The 18005-nt window shown below is 49.4% G+C and overlaps 1 protein-coding gene across 2 annotated transcripts in view; it reads right to left on the bottom strand.

Annotated features, from left to right (window-relative positions):
* The window catches only part of KAT2B (lysine acetyltransferase 2B), a 98368-nt gene that overhangs the window by 27467 nt on the left and 52896 nt on the right, over positions 1–18005 (bottom strand). For both annotated transcript variants that reach the window (XM_024997590.2, XM_059889721.1), the window contains exons 6-9: positions 12976–13167; positions 8073–8179; positions 3696–3821; positions 1224–1360 (exon numbers count right to left, since the gene is read on the bottom strand). In XM_024997590.2, the coding sequence (XP_024853358.2) occupies positions 1224–1360; positions 3696–3821; positions 8073–8179; positions 12976–13167 (562 nt within the window). The remainder of the gene's footprint in view (positions 1–1223; positions 1361–3695; positions 3822–8072; positions 8180–12975; positions 13168–18005) is intronic.

The raw sequence follows: 18005 nt of genomic DNA, 5'->3' as shown, positions 1-18005 counted from the left end.
GAAACAAACTGAGCAAAACTATTCTGTGAAGTTACTAAATCCCCGACAGACATGTACACAAAAAGTCCCAAGGACCGGATACCTAAAAGGAAATGGGAAGAGCAGTCTTACAAGGAGATCGTCTCTTAACAGCATTCCAATCCTGTGAATTATCCTCAACTGCACAAAACAAATCTCTAAGGAAACATGACAAATTAAACATGGACACCTTCACCCAGCAGAGCCATTCTAAAAAAAAATTTTTACACATGTTTTGAAAAAGCATCTCATTTCTTCATTTCCTGGAAGCTGTCAGAAACGTCTAAAACTGCTTTGCCCCTGGATACGACATGAGAAGACAGCAGTCCTTTTGCCCAAAGACTTTACTTGAATCTAATCATGAGTAAACAGACAAAGCAGGACTCTGCAACAATGGTCCTGCCACAAAAGGCCAAAAGAGGGCTGGGAAACTGTTCTAGGATAAACTAAACAGATTAAAGAGGTGAAGAGATCAGAATTAAATGCAATGTGTAACCCCAGACTGATCCTCTAACAACAGGAATAGATACTATAAAAACAGAATTAGGATATATGGGGAATCTGGATATGGGCTGTACATGAGGCCAAGAGTAATATAACTCTAAGCAAACTTTTCGACAAAGGGCCAGGTGACAAATATCTCAGGCTTTGTGGACACACTTCAGTAAAACTGCCTATCCACACATCAGATAATAGGGTAGTCCAGCTAAATTTTCTGGTAGTGATAACTACACTGTGGGAATGCAAATGAGTAGTCTCAGTCTTCAGAGACACATGCAGAAAACAGTCAGGGGTGCAGTGTTACAACATCTGTATCTAATCCTGAAATGGTTCCACATGGCTTACAGGAGAGGGAGACAGAGGGATAGTGAACGTGCCATGCAAGCCATTTGTGAGTCTAAATAAAGAGCCTCTGGATCTTTATCACGGAATTTTTGCAACATTTATGAGGGTTTAAATTTTTCAAGATAAAAAGTTGAAGCAGGAGGAATGCCTTCAACGGTGGGGATTATGTTTCCCCACGATGCGGCCGTCATCAGCAGAATTAACCTCTCGTCAGCCTGCCTGCCGCTCAACCTTGAGCATCAGACAACACGCAAACGGGGGCACAGCTCCCCCGGCAACTCCACCCCGTCCCCAACAGCGCGAGCGGCTGCAGAGCGGACGGGGTCCACCCGCGGGCGGCTCGCGCTCCCCCTGCTGACCTCTGGCCCAAGCATCGCGGTGGGGTCTGTGATGGTGGACATGACCTCGTGGATTAACTCCAGTGGGATATCGCCCATCACCCGGGGCTTCTTGGTCTCCTCCAAAACATGAGACTCGTTCATTTTCCTCTTTTCTCCTTGATGATCAAAACAAAAGGGCAAACGATGGGTTATTTCAAACACAAAGCACGTGCCAACTAATCCAACTGATTTTCTAATATCACTGAAAGGTGTGGACATCTGCCCTCCCTGTACCAGGGAGAAGCGGCACAGCAGAAGGCGGGAAAGAGGAGGTAACTCTTTTTGCAGTAACTGCCCACCATTCTTTTTTTTCTATTTTATTTATTGGCTGGGCAGCATGTGGGATTTCCTTGAGCAGGGACTGAATCTCTGCCCCCTGCACTGGGACACAGAGTCTTAACCGCTGGCCCACCAGGGAGCCCCCAGGTACCCACCATTCTGAAGAGCATTTGCTCTCTACGCTAAGGTTTTTAACCTGACGTGAGTTATTAAGGCGCCGCCCCTTCATGTGCACACTGAGAGTGAGTCTGACTGTCACTGGTTGTTAATCTCCATGTTGGAGATTAACTGTCCCTTTGTGGTCAGAAGAATATGGTCCTTATGATAACAAAGGCCAAAACTGCTTGAAACTTGAGTTATGACCTAAAACTTGACCAACTGTTTGTAAATTAAGCATCTTCTTGAGAGAACGTGTACTTCCCGATTTTCAGAGCTCTCTCTGTGTCGATTGTGTCTGTGGGGCTTCTGTCCTTCCTGGGAGTTTTGTTTGTTTGATCTATGAATTAATCAGAGATGTTTCTTCAAGTGTTCAACTTCTGGTTGATTTGATCATTTCTCCTTGTAGTTCTGTTAAGTCTTCCTTTCATACATGTTTGCGTGGATGTATGTGTATACACATCTGTGAATGTATGTTACATATGTGTGTGTCTACATGTACTGGAAACACACTCATGGACTGTTTCACTTTGCTGGTGAATTTAATTTTTGTCATTACAAAATGACCCTCATGATCTCTCATAATCCTTTTTTGCCTTAAAATGATGCCTCACAAAGTGAGCAGGGCCCCTGGCCTTGGAAGTAGGTACATTCATTCCCAGGATGTCACAATATATCACAAGTTGGAACAGGCCAGGCAAAAGCAGGGAGAACTCTCTCCCACTCGACTCCTTAGACTACATGGCCGCTTTCTGTCCTACTAACATGATGTTTGGTTTTTCTTTTTTTTTCCTTCTGTCATAATTTATTTATTTTACAATTAAATTTTTAAATGCTCAAATCTAATTTATCCCTCGGTTGTGGATTCCAGTAAGCAGGCTCCATACAGCATTTGCTCCATCTTGAGCTAAACAGCAGCAGAGCAATGTCAAGCATCTTATCCGTACAAGATGCTTTTCCAAATATGAGGCTACTTACTAAAACAGCTTTTGTTGAGTTTGTGTTTTTATAACTTTTTAGTTGTTATTATTGGAGGTGAGTGAGAATATTTTCCTTCATTTGACCAACTCTTCAAATCCCACAATTCCACAAGAATAATGGTGTGAACTATTTATTTTGGAGCTGAGATTTATACCCAATATGCCCCAAACTTGATAGCCTGCTGAGTGCTGCAGTAAGAAAGCACCGTGGGCTATATCCAAGTTCAATGGCAGAGTTTCTAGAATGATCAGTAACGTCCCCCTTGGAAGTGGCCCCAGTGCTGCACGCTTAGTCCTTCACAGAAAACCCTGTTCTCTCCCCATTTCATGACACTTCTCTGTCAAACTTTGCTTGTGCCAAGATGTGTCTGATGTCACGGCTGTGGACACAAATGCAGCCTTCGGAACATTCTGTAACTGTGAAACGCCTCTAGCATTAAGAGAGTTTTTTGCCCACATGGCAGATTACATTCATGGCCAAATTCCTTCCCCTCCTGTCTCCTGCTTCTGCCATATGATTCTGCGGCTCTTCCTACAAAAGGAGTCAAGGCCATCTCCTCACCCCTTGACTCTGAGTCTGACCATGTGATTCGCTTCCGATGACAAACTAAAGCAGGCAGCATGCTATGCCAGCTACAAGCTTAAGCTGCAGGAAACTGCGTTTCTTCCTGCTCTCTGGTGCTTCTGCCATCATCATAAGGCCGTATTCTGCCCCAAGGAAAGGAAAAGACACCCAGTGGTCCTCAAAGGAGGGTGAGAATTATGCAAGCACAGCCTGTCGGAGACGAGCCGTATCAGCCACCTCCTAGGCAGCACACAGAATGAGTGAGCTGTGACGGTAAAGGATCACAGTTTGAGACTCTGCATTTCGAGTTGGTTTTTACACAGCAATAACCCATGCAGCTCAGAGGGAGTTCCAGCCATTAGATCCCTGACACGCACAGAGCGCAGGCGACCTGAGGCTCCCTTTGGCACTCCTCAGATAACGGAGCTTCTCAGGTGAATCACAGCCCTCGCTGATGCCCTCCGAGCTTACCTGGGTTTGCCTCAAGCCCGGACGCGCCTCGACAGGACGGACTGGCGCTCCCTCCGTTCTGCTGTTCAAGGGAAGCGGAGCTTGAATTGTAGGAAACTGTCCCGGCCACGGGAGGTGGACTGATAACTGCCCCAGGAGAAGGAAGAGAAAGCATTAAACGCGTCTTTCTTCAGTGGTAATGAACCAAGTGCACGTGAGACCACCCACTGCTGCCCAGCACCCCAAAGGAGTCATCTCTAAGACAGAAGCTACGCGGCCAGTGTGAGCTTGATGATACAGACAAGGGTAGTCACAACCCGCTGGATAAAATGAAGACATTTGAGTCCAAAGTGATAAAGTAAGAAATGAACAAATAAATAATGGGGAGAAGGTAAAACTCTCCTTACAGGAGAATGGCAAGAAATAAGGAAGCAATGATGGAAGTTGGGGAGAGAGGGGCGGTTAGGGAACAGCCAGCACATAATGACTGATTCAGGGAAGAATCGTCTGTATACACTGAATCTTGTGACTGTAATTTTGATAAAGATAGAATAGCCTCAAAGTATCTCCCGACAAAACTACCTTTTTTTTTAAATTACCAAAGCAGAAAAGTTAACACTACAGTGGAGAAATCTCAAAAACCCCATCCTAACCCAGCAACAAACTTCACGCCAGCGACAACAGGAGAGGCCAACACTACACACCTCCCGGTGCGACAGAAAACGGCTGTGAACCGCGTGGCTAAAGGCAGGATTAAAACAGTAGCCAGATTAAGGAATGATACTGCATCGAGGTTGAAATTCATCACTGTGATAACTGCTGGGGTTAAATACAAAAACACTCTTGCTCTTAGGAGATCCCTACTGAAGTCAGCAAAGGGACATGACCTTTGTAACCATCAGACCGTTCAGAAGACAGACAGGTACATACACACACGTTAGTACATGGAGAGAGACAGAGAGAAGCAGGAGAATTAACAACAGTGAGTCTGGAGCAGCAAATAGTGTCTCCAAACAAAACCATTTTGTCTTGTCTTTAAAAAAAAAGAAAAAGCCAAGGTAGGAAGTAGGACGTTGTTTGCCCAAGCGTGGCTGATGGCAGCACGGCCGTCGGTGACACCGCGCGCAGACCTCGTCTGATGGCGCAGACAGAGGCCCCAGAGCATGCCACCTCGGTGTCGGGGCGACCACAGGGGACGCCCCCGCAGCCAAGAGTGGTGAAATAAGCAAAACGAGCTACAGAGACCCGTGCACACAGCTCCTAACTGAACAGCAACTGGTATGTAAAGAATCGGAATATACTGATGGCCAATGTGTGTTAGCTTCAGGTACCCAGCGAGGTGAACCCGTTACACACTTACATATACCCACTCTTTTTTATGTTCTTTTCTCATACAGGCCATCACAATAAGTGTTAAAAATAAAAATAGCCATATATAGGTGAGACCCCCCTCAGATGCACACACACGAAGGAAGCAGAAGAGACTGAAGCGCCAGGCTGCAGGCCTTCCCTTCCAGCAAACAGGCCTCCTGAATTTCAAAGGACACCAGATCGCTTCCACACAAAGAGGAAGCTCTGGTGACTCACAAGACATCCGAGAGCCTTGCCAAAGTTCAGAGCCATCATTGTGACTGTCATTCTCACAGGCACCTGGATGCACAGACATGCCAATTAGGGAGAACATTACCCTTTTCTTCCCCCACAGAGAACACACTGCAATTACAGCAGAACAGAAGTCAGCTGGCTTCCAACGGCGGCAGGGAACACTGGGTGCGATCCGGCTGAACTGGGTGACAGCCGGAACCACTGGGGGTGAACCTGACATCCTGGGGCAGAGACACCGCCATCTCCATGCTATGCAGCGACGGGTGAGACCTGGGGAGCAGGGCAGGCCAGGAGGCATCCGGGTGAGACCTGGGGAGCAGGGCAGGCCAGGAGGCATCGTGAGCAACAGGGTCAGGGAAGTCTCACCGGCTCCATCCCTCCAGAAGAGAACTTACTGGGCCTGCCTGGAGTCCTGGGTCCGCACCCGATCATTCCTCTTTCCTTGCACATGGGTCTGCCTGCGCGTCTGCGAGGCACATGGGGCACGCAGGGCAGTGCAGCGGCAATCAGACGCGATGGGAAACCCAGTTCCATCACTCGGGAGGCCCTGCTTTGGGGACACTGACTGCTCCTTTCTGAGCTCCCATCTCTCATCCATATACAGGGGTTAACCTCACCAACTTCTCCTGGTTCTGGCTAGAGCTTAAAGACCCAAGGCAAACCTCACCAGCCAGCACTCACTGGAAGTGCAAACTATTCTCATGGATAAACTGGATCTGACCACGTAGGTGTCACACTCACGAAAAGGGGATTGGGCAGCGTGGTGAGTGCTGAGGACAGCAGGGCTCGAGCTGACGCCCGTCAGACCCTCCAGGAGCTCAAACATCCGAAGGCCATGCCCTCGGCCAATTATGCCACAGCCTCTTGGCAGGGGCCTCAGAATCAGTAGGTTTTTATTTTTCATTTTTTTTAATATTTATGCATTTGGATTGTGGGGTTTTAGGAGACGGCGATGGCACCCCACTCCAGTACTCTTGCCTGGAAAATCCCATGGATGGAGGAGCCTGATAGGCTGCAGTCCATGGGGTCACAAAGAGTCGGACACGACTGAGCGACTTCACTTTCACTTTTCACTTTCATGCATTGGAGAAGGAAATGGCAACCCACTCCAGTGTTCTTGCCTGGAGAATCCCAGGGACGGGGGAGCCTGGTGGGCTGCCTTCTATGGGGTCACACAGAGTTGAAGCGACTTAGCAGCAGCAGCAGCTGCAGCCTTCAAGCTCTTCATGGTGGCATGTGCAATTTGGTTCGCTGGCCGAGGAGGGAAGCCAAGCCCCTTGCGGGGAGTGAGGCGCATGAGCCACTGGCCCTCAGGTAAGCCCCAGCATCAGCGGCATTTAGATCCCGTGGGTGGTGCCTCTGAGCAGCCAAGCTGAAGAACCAGGGACAGGATATTATCAAGGTTCCATGAATGTTTGGAAGAAAGGAGACTCAGCCCTTGCTGGAAGGCATGGCGAGAATTAGAAAAGGGTTTGTCAGGGAGACGTCGTCCGAAAGTCAGGTAAGTTACAGACAGACAAGCGAACAGCACGGGGGCAGAGACAGACACGGCACCCAGGTGCGGGGGGAGCTCGCCAGGAAAAGCCGACACAGGGCTGGAGTCCTGTCCACGCACAGAAAGGCCCCGAAGGGCTGCGGACTGTGAACCAGAGAAACGTGAGATTATATTTTATGGCCTAAGGTGAAAAAACACAACACAAAAGGTGTCTTTGACATGGTTTTGGGAACAAGAATCCAAACAAAGAAGGTTTGATCCAAACCAAAATACCTCATTCCTAATTATTCTGCTGGGTAGGACTTCATTATATTCACATCCAAACTCAGGCTCCAGATGAAATACTGTTTTAATCACCTTCTCTGGTGCAGTATGCTCAGTGAAAGAAGTTGCGTTCTGTGTGATCCCGCTCGTGTGGTGCTCTAGAAAAGCACAGCCGCACGAACAAAGGAGGAACCAGAGGGGGCTGCCCCGGCTGGGCTCAGCGCTGAGCTCGAAGCCGCGGGGGGACACAGCGCCGGGGGTTCACCAGAAGCCACAGGACCACACACTAGGGGTGACTTTTGCTGGATATAAAAACAAACCAGGGGAGGTGTGGAGAATGGCAAGAACAAATGGCCTTTGCTGGAGGCAGCACTCACGGGCCCCCGGGACACACTGAACCAGATCTACTGAAAAGTCGACACCAACATTCTGCGTTCTGCCTCTCCCCAAGGCCACACAGAAATGCCTGCTCTGGGACCTCCTGACAACCTTCTCCGAGGCTTCTGAGCATCAAGGCAGGAATTCAGACCCCGTCTCCAGAGTCAGTGTGACTCCAGGCCACATGTCCTCACCAAAGGCCTGCTGAGGCCCTGAGCCCACAGGGCACTGCACGTCCTGAGACTGGGCCCCACCGTTACCCGAGAGCAGCCTGATGCTCAAAACAGACGTCTAGACTCACAAGCCAGACTGAGACGTGACTGCAGGGCAGGCTGTGACCAAGCCTGTGTCTTTAAACAGTTGCCGTCTGCCTGCAGACCTGAGTGCCGGGTGCTTCGCCCTCCGCACAGCTGTGCAGGGCGGGCTGAGCAAACCTCAGGGCAGAGCAGCAGCTGCAGCGGTCTTAGCTGTCTGCCTCGCACCTGCCTCCTCGGGAACAGAGATGTCGATGCCAGGTTTGCCAAAGTGTTTACTTTTCTTTGCTGACTCTAGTCTTTAATTTCTTGATGAAAAATGCAAACAAATGCACGGTGAAGGGCAACAAACACTTCCTGGTTGTGTTCTGATTTATGCAAAAACAATTTTTTTTTTTTTACCTGTTTGGATTCCAAGCTGGCTGGTTCTGGAAGAAGCTGAGAGAAAATCCTGATCCCAGATGGGAGAGTTTTGACTATAAACTTCTTCTTCTAACATGGACAGAAACCTAGGCATAAGAATAAAGGCAATAGTGAGATCACAAGTTATACATCACTAGGGGACAAGTGCCAGGCACCCACGGTGATCGCACCAGCACTAGCATCTCGTCCTCAGTTATCACTAGGGGACAAGTGCCAGGCACCCATGGTGATCACACCAACACTAGCATCTCGTCCTCAGTTCAGAAATATGGAACAGTCGGTCAGTTATGACCCGGGTGATGATTTAATTGGGCAGCCTTGGTATATTCAAACAGAAATGCATTTCTACAAATGTATTCTCTTTGGGCTCCATGTAGGTATTAATAGATACAACCTAGACCACACAGAGAATTACATCAGTGGAAATGCACTTCACCAAGTCCCCCGGGAGAATCCTGGACCGAGAGCTCGGCTCTCCTCAGAGCTGTGGTTGTCATTTCCATCACAAAAGCTGCTCGTGTTTACTGAGTCCTTGCCACATGCCTACACTGTTCTGAGAATGTTTTATTGAATCTTCTCATCAACACAATGAGTTACAGATTTTATTTTTATTTATCACACACATGTACACATAGCTCTTACTATAAGATGGACACTGTTGTAAGCAATGAACGTATATTAATTCACTCGCTCTTCCGAATAACCCGATGAGGTAGGATCCATCACTGTGCTCATTTCATCGATAAAAGTAACGTAGTGCACAGGCAGACTCAATCACTGGTTCAAAGGCCCACAGCCAGCGAACCACAGGGCCGAGACTGACTACCGTGTTCTATCTCCTGTCACATCATAAAACAAGCAGGCCTCAAGTTTCGGGCCCACGGAGACCACCTGCACAGCCTGGTCGGAGTGCAGCCCCCAAGCCCCACCCAGGCTCACTGAACTGGAGGCCTCGAGAGAGGCCCGGCAACCAGACGCCGAGAAGCACCTTGGACAGCTCTAATGTTCCCCCCAGATGCAAAGACTGTGATTAAAATACCAACACAAATCTATACTTCTGGTATTGGAAAGTCTTCCTGCAAACCTCTCTTCAGGGCACATTCATTCCCATGGAGGAATATAGAATAACGGCTAAGAGCTTAGGGTCTAAAACCCAGCTACCAAGCTCACCACTTACTATTTCCGTGACCTTGGGACAAATTCTTAGCTTTCCTCTTCCTCGGTTCCCCTTTTATAAAATGGAAACATCAACAGTAACTTCTGTACAAGGTGGCGGCAAGGAACACACTGCCATGCTTCAGCTGGTACTGACCGCTGAGAAAGTGCTCCTTCATTCACTCAGCAACACTGAATGCCCACCACACGCCAGGTGCCGGGTCAGGCCCTTGAGGACAGAGTAAACACAACCTTGCCTTGCCTTCAAGAAGTTTATATTGCAACGAAGTAAAAGGTTAGCGATTAAACGTCACTGAAATTTAGAAATGCAAAAACCCTTTAAAAAGTATTTCTCCTAATCCATTTAGCAACAAAATCTGACCTGAACATACGCAAGATTATTTACAGTCTTTATAAATGGATTTTCTTCGGGGGACCTACCCCCACCCCAAAGCTATGACATATATTCTAAGTCCTGTTATCTTTATAAAGGGGTCAAGTTACCTTAAAACTTGAATTGTGAATCCTACCAAGTTTGGATCACTGATTAAGGACTTAGATTAAAATTAACATCATCATCATCACAATTAGGGAAAGTACCACTAATCTCCTCATTAATCAAAGAAGGCAGGGGGAGGCTGGGTTTCGACAGTGAAGACAGGTGGGAAAAGTCCTGGGGGTCTTCTGACTCGCCTCTCACACTCAGATTTAAGAATAAGGATCGGAGAAGGCAATGGCACCCCACTCCAATACTCCTGCCTGGAAAATCCCATGGACGGAGGAGCCTGGTGGGCTGCAGTCCATGGGGTCACTGAGGGTCGGACACGACTGAGCGACTTCACTTTCACTTTTCACTTTCCTGCATTGGAGGAGGAAATGGCAACCCACTCCAGTGTTCTTGCCTGGAGAATCCCAGGGATGGGGGAGCCTGGTGGGCTGCCGTCTATGGGGTCACACAGAGTTGGACACGACTGAAGCGACTTAGCAGCAGCAGCAGCACGAACATCGACCTGCACTTCGCCATGGGACACATGGTTTAAAGAAACAGCAGGAGCCACTTTTTGCCAAGCTCATCACCATTAACTGACGCTTTGAAACACTTCTGGATATTTCCCACCTAACAGAGAAAGACTGGCAGCAACAGGAGGCAGCATCCTTACTGAGATCACAGCTTGCCCTTGCTGACGAGGGGAGGTTCCGGACGCATCTCTTCCGGCGGCCCAGCAGAGCCTGCTGTCACCTCGCCCAGCCCTCAAGACTTCCCGACTGCCCTTCATCACAGAAGCACATTTCCTTTCCTTTCCCAGGCTCCTTCTTTATGAGCAATTATACAATAGGAACACTTCATGAAGCCCTAAGAGACTTACCAAAGAAAAATGCCATTAATAATTTAGGAAAATAGTCATGCGTGTGTTATACATGTATATAATTACTTCAATACAATAAAAGACAGTCTCATCTAATGTCATGAAGTGTACGTAGGATAAAAGAACACAATACATGGAGAAAAAGACAGAAATGTCTAAAAGCACAGAACGTAGACCGCAGTGGTGGGGCTCCGGTGACCCTTTGCCTCTTTGCTCTCTCTGAGTCACATCTCCACCAAGTGCCCACTCATTGCTTTTAGAAGGAAATGCAGACACTAACGTTTCAAACACCTGTGTGACTCGGCCCATGTGGGGCACGGCACACACGAAAGTCAAGCAGGAGGAACGGCTGGAGCCCCTGCTGATGCAGAGGTTGGGGCCACTCTTCTCCTGCAGGGGTCTGGGTTCAATGCCCGGCTGGGGAACCAGGATCCCGCCTGCCAAGCAGCACAGCCAGAAAAAGAAGGAAGAAAGGGCAGCGCAGGAAGTGCAGGAAAGTAAGGTGCAAGCCCTGAGGATTCGCCTGACAAGCAGGGGCCCCATGGGGTGAGTGGCATCTGCAGCCTGACGTTGAGCCAGGCCCTGGCTCCAAATGGCACCTCTGGCTTCAGTACACGAGACTCTGCTGCCGCGTCTGCAGGTATAATCCCTAACAGCCGCCACTGTTGTCATATTCCATGGAAAGGGACTGAGGAGGAGAAGTGGGTGGTAGCTTTACCCCACCACTAGTAACAGAGAAGCAAAGAAAGTGGCATTGACCTTCCCAGCTGACCGGCGTGAGCACGCCAGAACTACAGGCTGAAGGAACAAAGCACTGAATTGGCAAATATCTGCAAGAAGGAAAATGAGCTTGCTATGGGAAAATCCTCTCCTATGCAAGATAATTAAAATTTCCCTTTAAGCATCATAAAAGGTGTGATGAGGGAGGGGTCCTCTGTCCCTTGGCTCAGAGGCAGGACGACAACTATAATCTGAACACATGAAACATGGCTTATGCAGCAGATGTAACAGAGAAACAAGAAAACTACTTTAATCTCTAAGGAAAGGAGCTTAGACCAGTTAAAAGGCAGCCACGGAAATACAGGAGCATCCCAGAGTTCCTAACCTGTTTAGGGGCAATACTGAGCTGCTGTTTAAGTCCTTCTGGACCTTCCTCCCTGCAGGACACCAAGTGTTCGGGCCCTGCCTCATCCTGGGTGCTGGCTGTCCTCAGGAAACGCTGCAAACCAGGTCACTAGGACCCATGTTCAGCTAAAGCTCGTGAGAATTATCCTCTACCTAACACTGGAGACTCACGCTAGACTGCAAAAACAAACCCGCGTTCAGCTAAAGCTCGTGAGAATTATCCTCTACCTAACACTGGAGATTCACGCTAGACTGCAAAAACAAATTGTTCTGTCCGTTTCCATCAGAAAATCATTTTTGTTGTTGTTTTGGACCTAACTTATCTTTAAAAATTAAAATGATCGTCTTTCCTGAGACACAAATTAGGTAACCCAGAAATAGCAGCAATCATAAAAATCTAGCTTTTCAGATAAAACAGGCTTCCATCCATCTTTGTTCCAGGAGCAAAACAGCACCTCTCCTAAACTGCTCTCCACCTCACAGCTGTCCGTGACAGAACTCTCTCAGACCTAGAAAGCCTGTTCAAATGACATCTTCCGCCCCCACCGTCACAGCTCTGATGCGTCGTCACCTGCACCCTCAGGGGCCAGCCACTTAGGCTAAAGTCTGCGTTCTTCACACTGAAAACCCATTTCCAAGCTCAATGGTGTACACTGTACCTTCCTACCACCCTGACCTATTTCCTACATTTGGAAAATATTTAAGTGCGTCTTTACACGCTGGACGTCTAGCAGGTTCAAGCAGCAAGGGGCCCAAGGGCAGGCCTGTCTGGGCCTGGGAAGCTGAGTACAGAGGCTCGAAGATCCTCCTGCCAGAGACAGGTCTATCCCAGGCTGGCTCCCTCCCTCGGAATCCAGTTTGTTCCAGCTGAGAAAGGGATGACCCGGCGGCCTCAGGAAGCTCTGGAGAACTGGGTGCCAGAAACAGCCCCGGGCTCTCCTGCACCCCCTCTTGGAGACCACTTCTGCAGGGTCCCCACTGCCCTGGAGCTGAAAACCCCACACACAGCCCCGGCCTGTGTTCTGAGACTCGGGAGGGATAAGACAGGCCAAGGGAGCAGTCGACCCAAAGTCAACCTCATCTCAGACGGGCTGGAAACGCCACGAGGCTCCCAAGGGAATGCGAGGATGGGGGTCCCACCCCCCACCTCTCCAGTTCTGTCCCTGAACCTTCGGTGTGCGTCCGTCCATCTCAAGCGTGGCACGGAACAAAGACCCGCAGGAGCACTCCCTTACTTCGGGAAGTGTGTGAGGATCAGAGTCCGCTTCTCCAGCGGCAGTTTGTCCTTCTCCTGCCTCGCCTGCTCCAGCAGCTGCCGCCGCATCACAGTGAAGACGGAGCGCAGCAGCGTCCTCCCGAACACCTGGGCCGTCTCGTACCGCGGCAGGCTGTCGCAGAACTGGGGAACGTTGCAGTAACACAGCCACCTGCACGGGGAGACCACAGCATCAGCACCCGCGAGCCCCGCACGAGGAACACCCAGGACGCTGCTCGACACCGTCGCCCTCGGCAGGAGACCAGGCTGCAGACGCGCCGGGAAGCACCATCAGCGGGTCAGATGCTGGCTCACCCTGCCAGAGCCCTCAGGCCCAGCTCTACGAGAATCACTCCAGTCTGCAGCATCCTTTCAACAGGAGGATGGATTCAAGGGAACAGAGGATGTCCCTTTTGGAGGAGAAGCAGAACTCCTCCACTGAACCCTCTTGAACTTAAGGCTTCTTTAAAATGCCTACGCAGCACTCACACCCCCACAGCTTCGGTGGGAAGATAAAGATCTCCACGACTGCTCAAAACTCAGTCAAAACGCAGGAAGTGATAAGCTTCCACCATCTGTCGCCTAGGTCCATGTTCAGTGACTCAGAGTCAAAACTGCTTCTCGGTGTCGCGTGGGGCTGGAGGGGTGCCGGGCCCCGAGGGAAACCAGGCCTTTCCTGACGCCTGAGCACAGAGTGGGGCACAGGGCTGATGCAAGACAGATTCAGAACGCCGCGTCAGCCGAGAAGCTGGAAAACGAACATTCATCCGCCACCACCTGCTCCAGGGCCTCCCGGAGACTCAAGGCCTGAAATTCCCGGCAGTGGGGGCAGGGGGGCCCAGCAGGCAGCGGAGACCAGGGAGGGACCGGACTTCAGTGCCCAAGTCCTGCTCCTCGGAGGAAGACCCAGCTCCCCCTCTTCAGGGAGAGAACCCCTCTCCCCAGACGGAACCCTCTGCCCCACCAGGGACCCCTCTCCCCAGATGGAACCCTCTGCCCCGCTGGGGACTCCTCTTCCCCAGAGACGATCCTCTGCCCCAACGGGGACCCCGTTCCCCAAACGGAACCCTCCGCCCCGCCAGGACCCCTCTCCCCAGATGGAACCCTCCACCCCACCAGGACTCCTTTCCCAGATAGGACCCTCTGCCCCGCAGGGACCCCTCTGCCCCAGAGACGATCCTCTGCCCCAGCGGGGACCCCTTTCCCCGGATGGAACCCTCCGCCACTCCCGGGACCTCTCTCCCCGGATAGAAACCTCTGCCCCGCCGGGGACCCCTCTCCTCAGACGGAACCCTCTGCCCGACCCAGGACCCCTCTCCCCAGATAGAACCTTCCGCCCGCCAGGGACCCCTTTCCCAGATACGACCCTCTGCCCCGCAGGGACCCCTCTCCCCAGATGGAACCCTCCGCCCCGCCAGGACCCCTCTCCCCGAGAGAGGACCCTCTGCCCCACTAGGGACCCCTTTCCCAGATAGGACCCTCTGCCCCGCAGGGATCCCTCTCCCCAGATGGAACCCTCTGCCCCGCCAGGGACCCCTTTCCCAGATAGGACCTTCTGCCCCGCAGGGACCCCTCTCCCCAGATGGAACCCTCCACCCTGCCGGGACCCCTCTCCCCCTCTCCCCAGACGGAACCCTCTGCCTCACCAGGGACCCCTCTCCCCAGATGGAACCCTCTGCCCCGCCGGGGACCCCTCTCCCCAGATAGAACCCTCTGCCCTGCAGGGGACCCCTCTCCCCAGATAGAACTCTCTGCCCTACAGGGGACCCCTCTCTCCTGGATGGAATCCTCTGCCCCACCGGGGACCCCTATCCCTGGATAGAACCCTCTGCCCCACAGGGGACCTCTCTCCCCAGATGGAACCCTCTGCCAGGCAGGGGACCCCTTTCCCCATATAGGACCCTCTACCCCACAAGGGACCCCTTTCTGGCACCCTTTCAGGTGGGCGGCTGAGTTCCCACACGCCCAGATGGCTGGAGGAGCCTTGATGACTGTCTGTCCTCAATAAAGAGTGGAGTAATGTTCACCTACTCAGGCTTTTTGACTTATTCTTTATGTTACTCTGAATTATTTCATAGCTCCCCTGTGTATGGGGTGGGGCCGTTTCATCTTTGGGGAAGAAAACCTTCATTAGTGTGAGTTCATCTACCTAGATTCAAAATTAACCTTAAAACCCTGCTACTATTTCTGTTCCTCTCTAATTCACACCCAAATGTTACTCTACCATACAGGACCCAGATGGGCATCTTGAGTGCTGTGCTGTGTCCTGTCAAGAGTGACCTTGGCAGCAGAAAAAACTAAAGGATGCATTTATCTTGTAATTTATAAGGCACATCATATAGAAATTCATCACCTTCAAAGCTAGTCTTTGCTGGAAGTTAGTCCATGGCCACTTAATGAAGTTAAAATATTTGGAGTTAAAAAAAATAAAAATAAAATATTTGGAGTTGAAGGCAGGCCAGCTCCCAGGGAACACATTATGAAAGTACAAATGTAATCACAAACCATAACCATCAGATCAATTTCATGAGACTTAGGCGATCATAAGACTGTAAATCTTAATAAAAGTATGTCCAGTGTGGTGCAATGGGAGATCTAAGGATTTAAGGATTTAGAAGTACTGTCCGATAAAGGCTTCCGTGATGACAAGACTGCTGTACACCCGTTGACAGTGTACAAGAACCAGTACAGCTGTGTAGCCACCAGCCATGTGTAACTGCTGAGCACTTGGATAAATGAAAACACGTTTTTCTTTTTGACTTTACTTGAAGTATAGCTGGTACAAGGCTGTGCCAGCTTCAGGTACGCAGCAAAGTGATTCAGGTTTACGTGTGTGCGCATGCAGATTCTTTTCAGATTCTTTTCCCTTGTAGGTTATTATTACAAAGCACTGAGCGTGGTTCCCTGTGCTGCTGCAGTCAGTCCTTGCGTTTATCTGTTTTATACACAGCAGTTGCGTCTGCGAGCCCCGAACTCCTGATTCATCGCACCCACCCCTTTTCTCTCTGGTAACCACGTTTGTTTTCCTGAAGAGACTGATTCTGGGAAGGATTTAAGGCAGGAGAGGGGGACACAGAGAACAAGGTGGCTGATGGAGTCACCAACTCCATGGACGTGAGTCTGAGCAAAAGGAGATGGTGCAGGGCAGGGAAGCCTGGCGTGCCACCGTCCAGGGGGTCACAAAGTGGCTGAGCAACAACTAATTTCAATCAATTTAAAACTTACTTTCAACCAAAGGGCCTACTGTATAGCACAGTGAACTACCCTGTGATAAACCCCGATGCAAAAGACTCTGAAAAGAATAAAGTTATATTCTCTTAATATATATGCATGTGCAGTAGCTCAGTCGTGCCTGACTCTTTGTGACCCCATGGACTGTAGCCTGCCAGGCTCTTCTGTCCACAGGATTCCCCAGGCAAGAATACCAGAGCGGGTTGCCATTTCCTTCTCCAGGGGATCTTCTTGACCCAGGGATTGAACCCGCATCTCTTACGTACGTCTCCTGCATTGGCAGGCAGGTTCTTTACCACACACACACATATGTCTGAATCATTCTGCTATATGCCTGAAACTAACACCACTGTAAATCAACAACACTGAAATTTTAAAATAAAGAGGAAAAAATATTTAAAAATTTACTTTCAAATGGAAACCCTGAGAAATACATTTTCATTAAACACAACTTTACTGTTTTGGTAGAACTCCATTTAGCTTTAACCACTTAAAATGTAGTGAATGAATTAAAATATGCGTTAATTATAAACCCCCCACACTGGATTTGAAAGATTTAGTACAAACAAAAGTAAAAGGCATCATTAATAATTGCTCATATTGATTCCATGTGAAGTGATAACATTTTTATACATTGGGTCAAATAAAACACTATTAATATTAGTGTCCTGTTTATTCTTTTTAAATGTAGTTACTAGAAAATGTCAAATTACAGATGTGGCTCACATTTGTGGATCATGTTATATTCTATTGGGCAGGTTTTGAGTCTGAAGAGCATTCCTATCTATGGAGGACACAGATGTCTGAGACTCTACTGAAGACAGATGCTATTTCTGTTACAACAAGGTTAGTGATAAATATTATACAATCATAAAATGTTATCTGAAGTGCTTAACAGGTCATTCACTCTCCATGGGGCAGAGGAAGGCAATGTAGATTAATATTATCTAGTCAAAATTGTCAAATAAAAGCTTTTCATTTATTTCCTCTGAAAATCACTTTATAGTACTTAAGTTTATACTTTTTTAGTTTAGTTTTGTTTTTGCTTCCAAAACTAATCTTATAAATGTCTAAGGGCGCTGTATGAAAAGACAGGAGATGAGTCAACATGTTTTGGGTTTTTTGGGTGTTGTAGTCATTGACACGGTCCAGGCGTGCGGTGAGACAGAAGGAAACAGGAATGGCTGTGTGTCTTGCTGCTCAGACGTTCCTCTAAAGACTAACCTGGAAAACAAGACTGGACCTAAACCTCTGGTTTCAGGTCTTCTCAAAAGAAGTGAAAGGACGGTTCAGTCATTTTCATATGCCTAACAGAGACAGCATGGCGTGCGAGTCACTGACTGCTCAAACAGCGCTCAGGTTTTCATAGCACTGGGATTACTTGCAGTGCCCTGCTTTCTCTAAGACATGAGTAGAGCTGGAGGACTTGAGTGCGGAAGGCCATGGCGCCTACTCCCTGCTGGACGGAAAGTCCTACGGCTCTTAGGGATTAGGTGACCCCGCCCGGTTTTCCCGCACGAAAGGCTAGTTACTTTCAGAGTCCAGACTAGCAGCTGGCTCTCTGAAGCCCCCTCACACTGTTCCTCCCACAGTCCCAGGATGACACGCCTAACTACGAACATTCAGGAAGCCTGGTGATGGTCCATGCCCCACAGTGTGGTAGTTACAGCAAGCTTTCACCAGACTGAATTTAGTCATCTCTAATTCGCTTGGACTCTTACAAAACATCTCCCCAGGATAAGCGTAACTTCTAATTTTGAGATGTTCTGCACAGCTCAG

This window comes from Bos taurus, chromosome 1 (genome assembly GCF_002263795.3).
Source record: "Bos taurus isolate L1 Dominette 01449 registration number 42190680 breed Hereford chromosome 1, ARS-UCD2.0, whole genome shotgun sequence".
Classification (NCBI taxonomy): Eukaryota; Metazoa; Chordata; class Mammalia; order Artiodactyla; family Bovidae; genus Bos; species Bos taurus.
The sequence above is the reverse complement of the archived record's forward strand: the minus strand, read 5'-3'. Positions and strand labels throughout refer to the sequence as shown.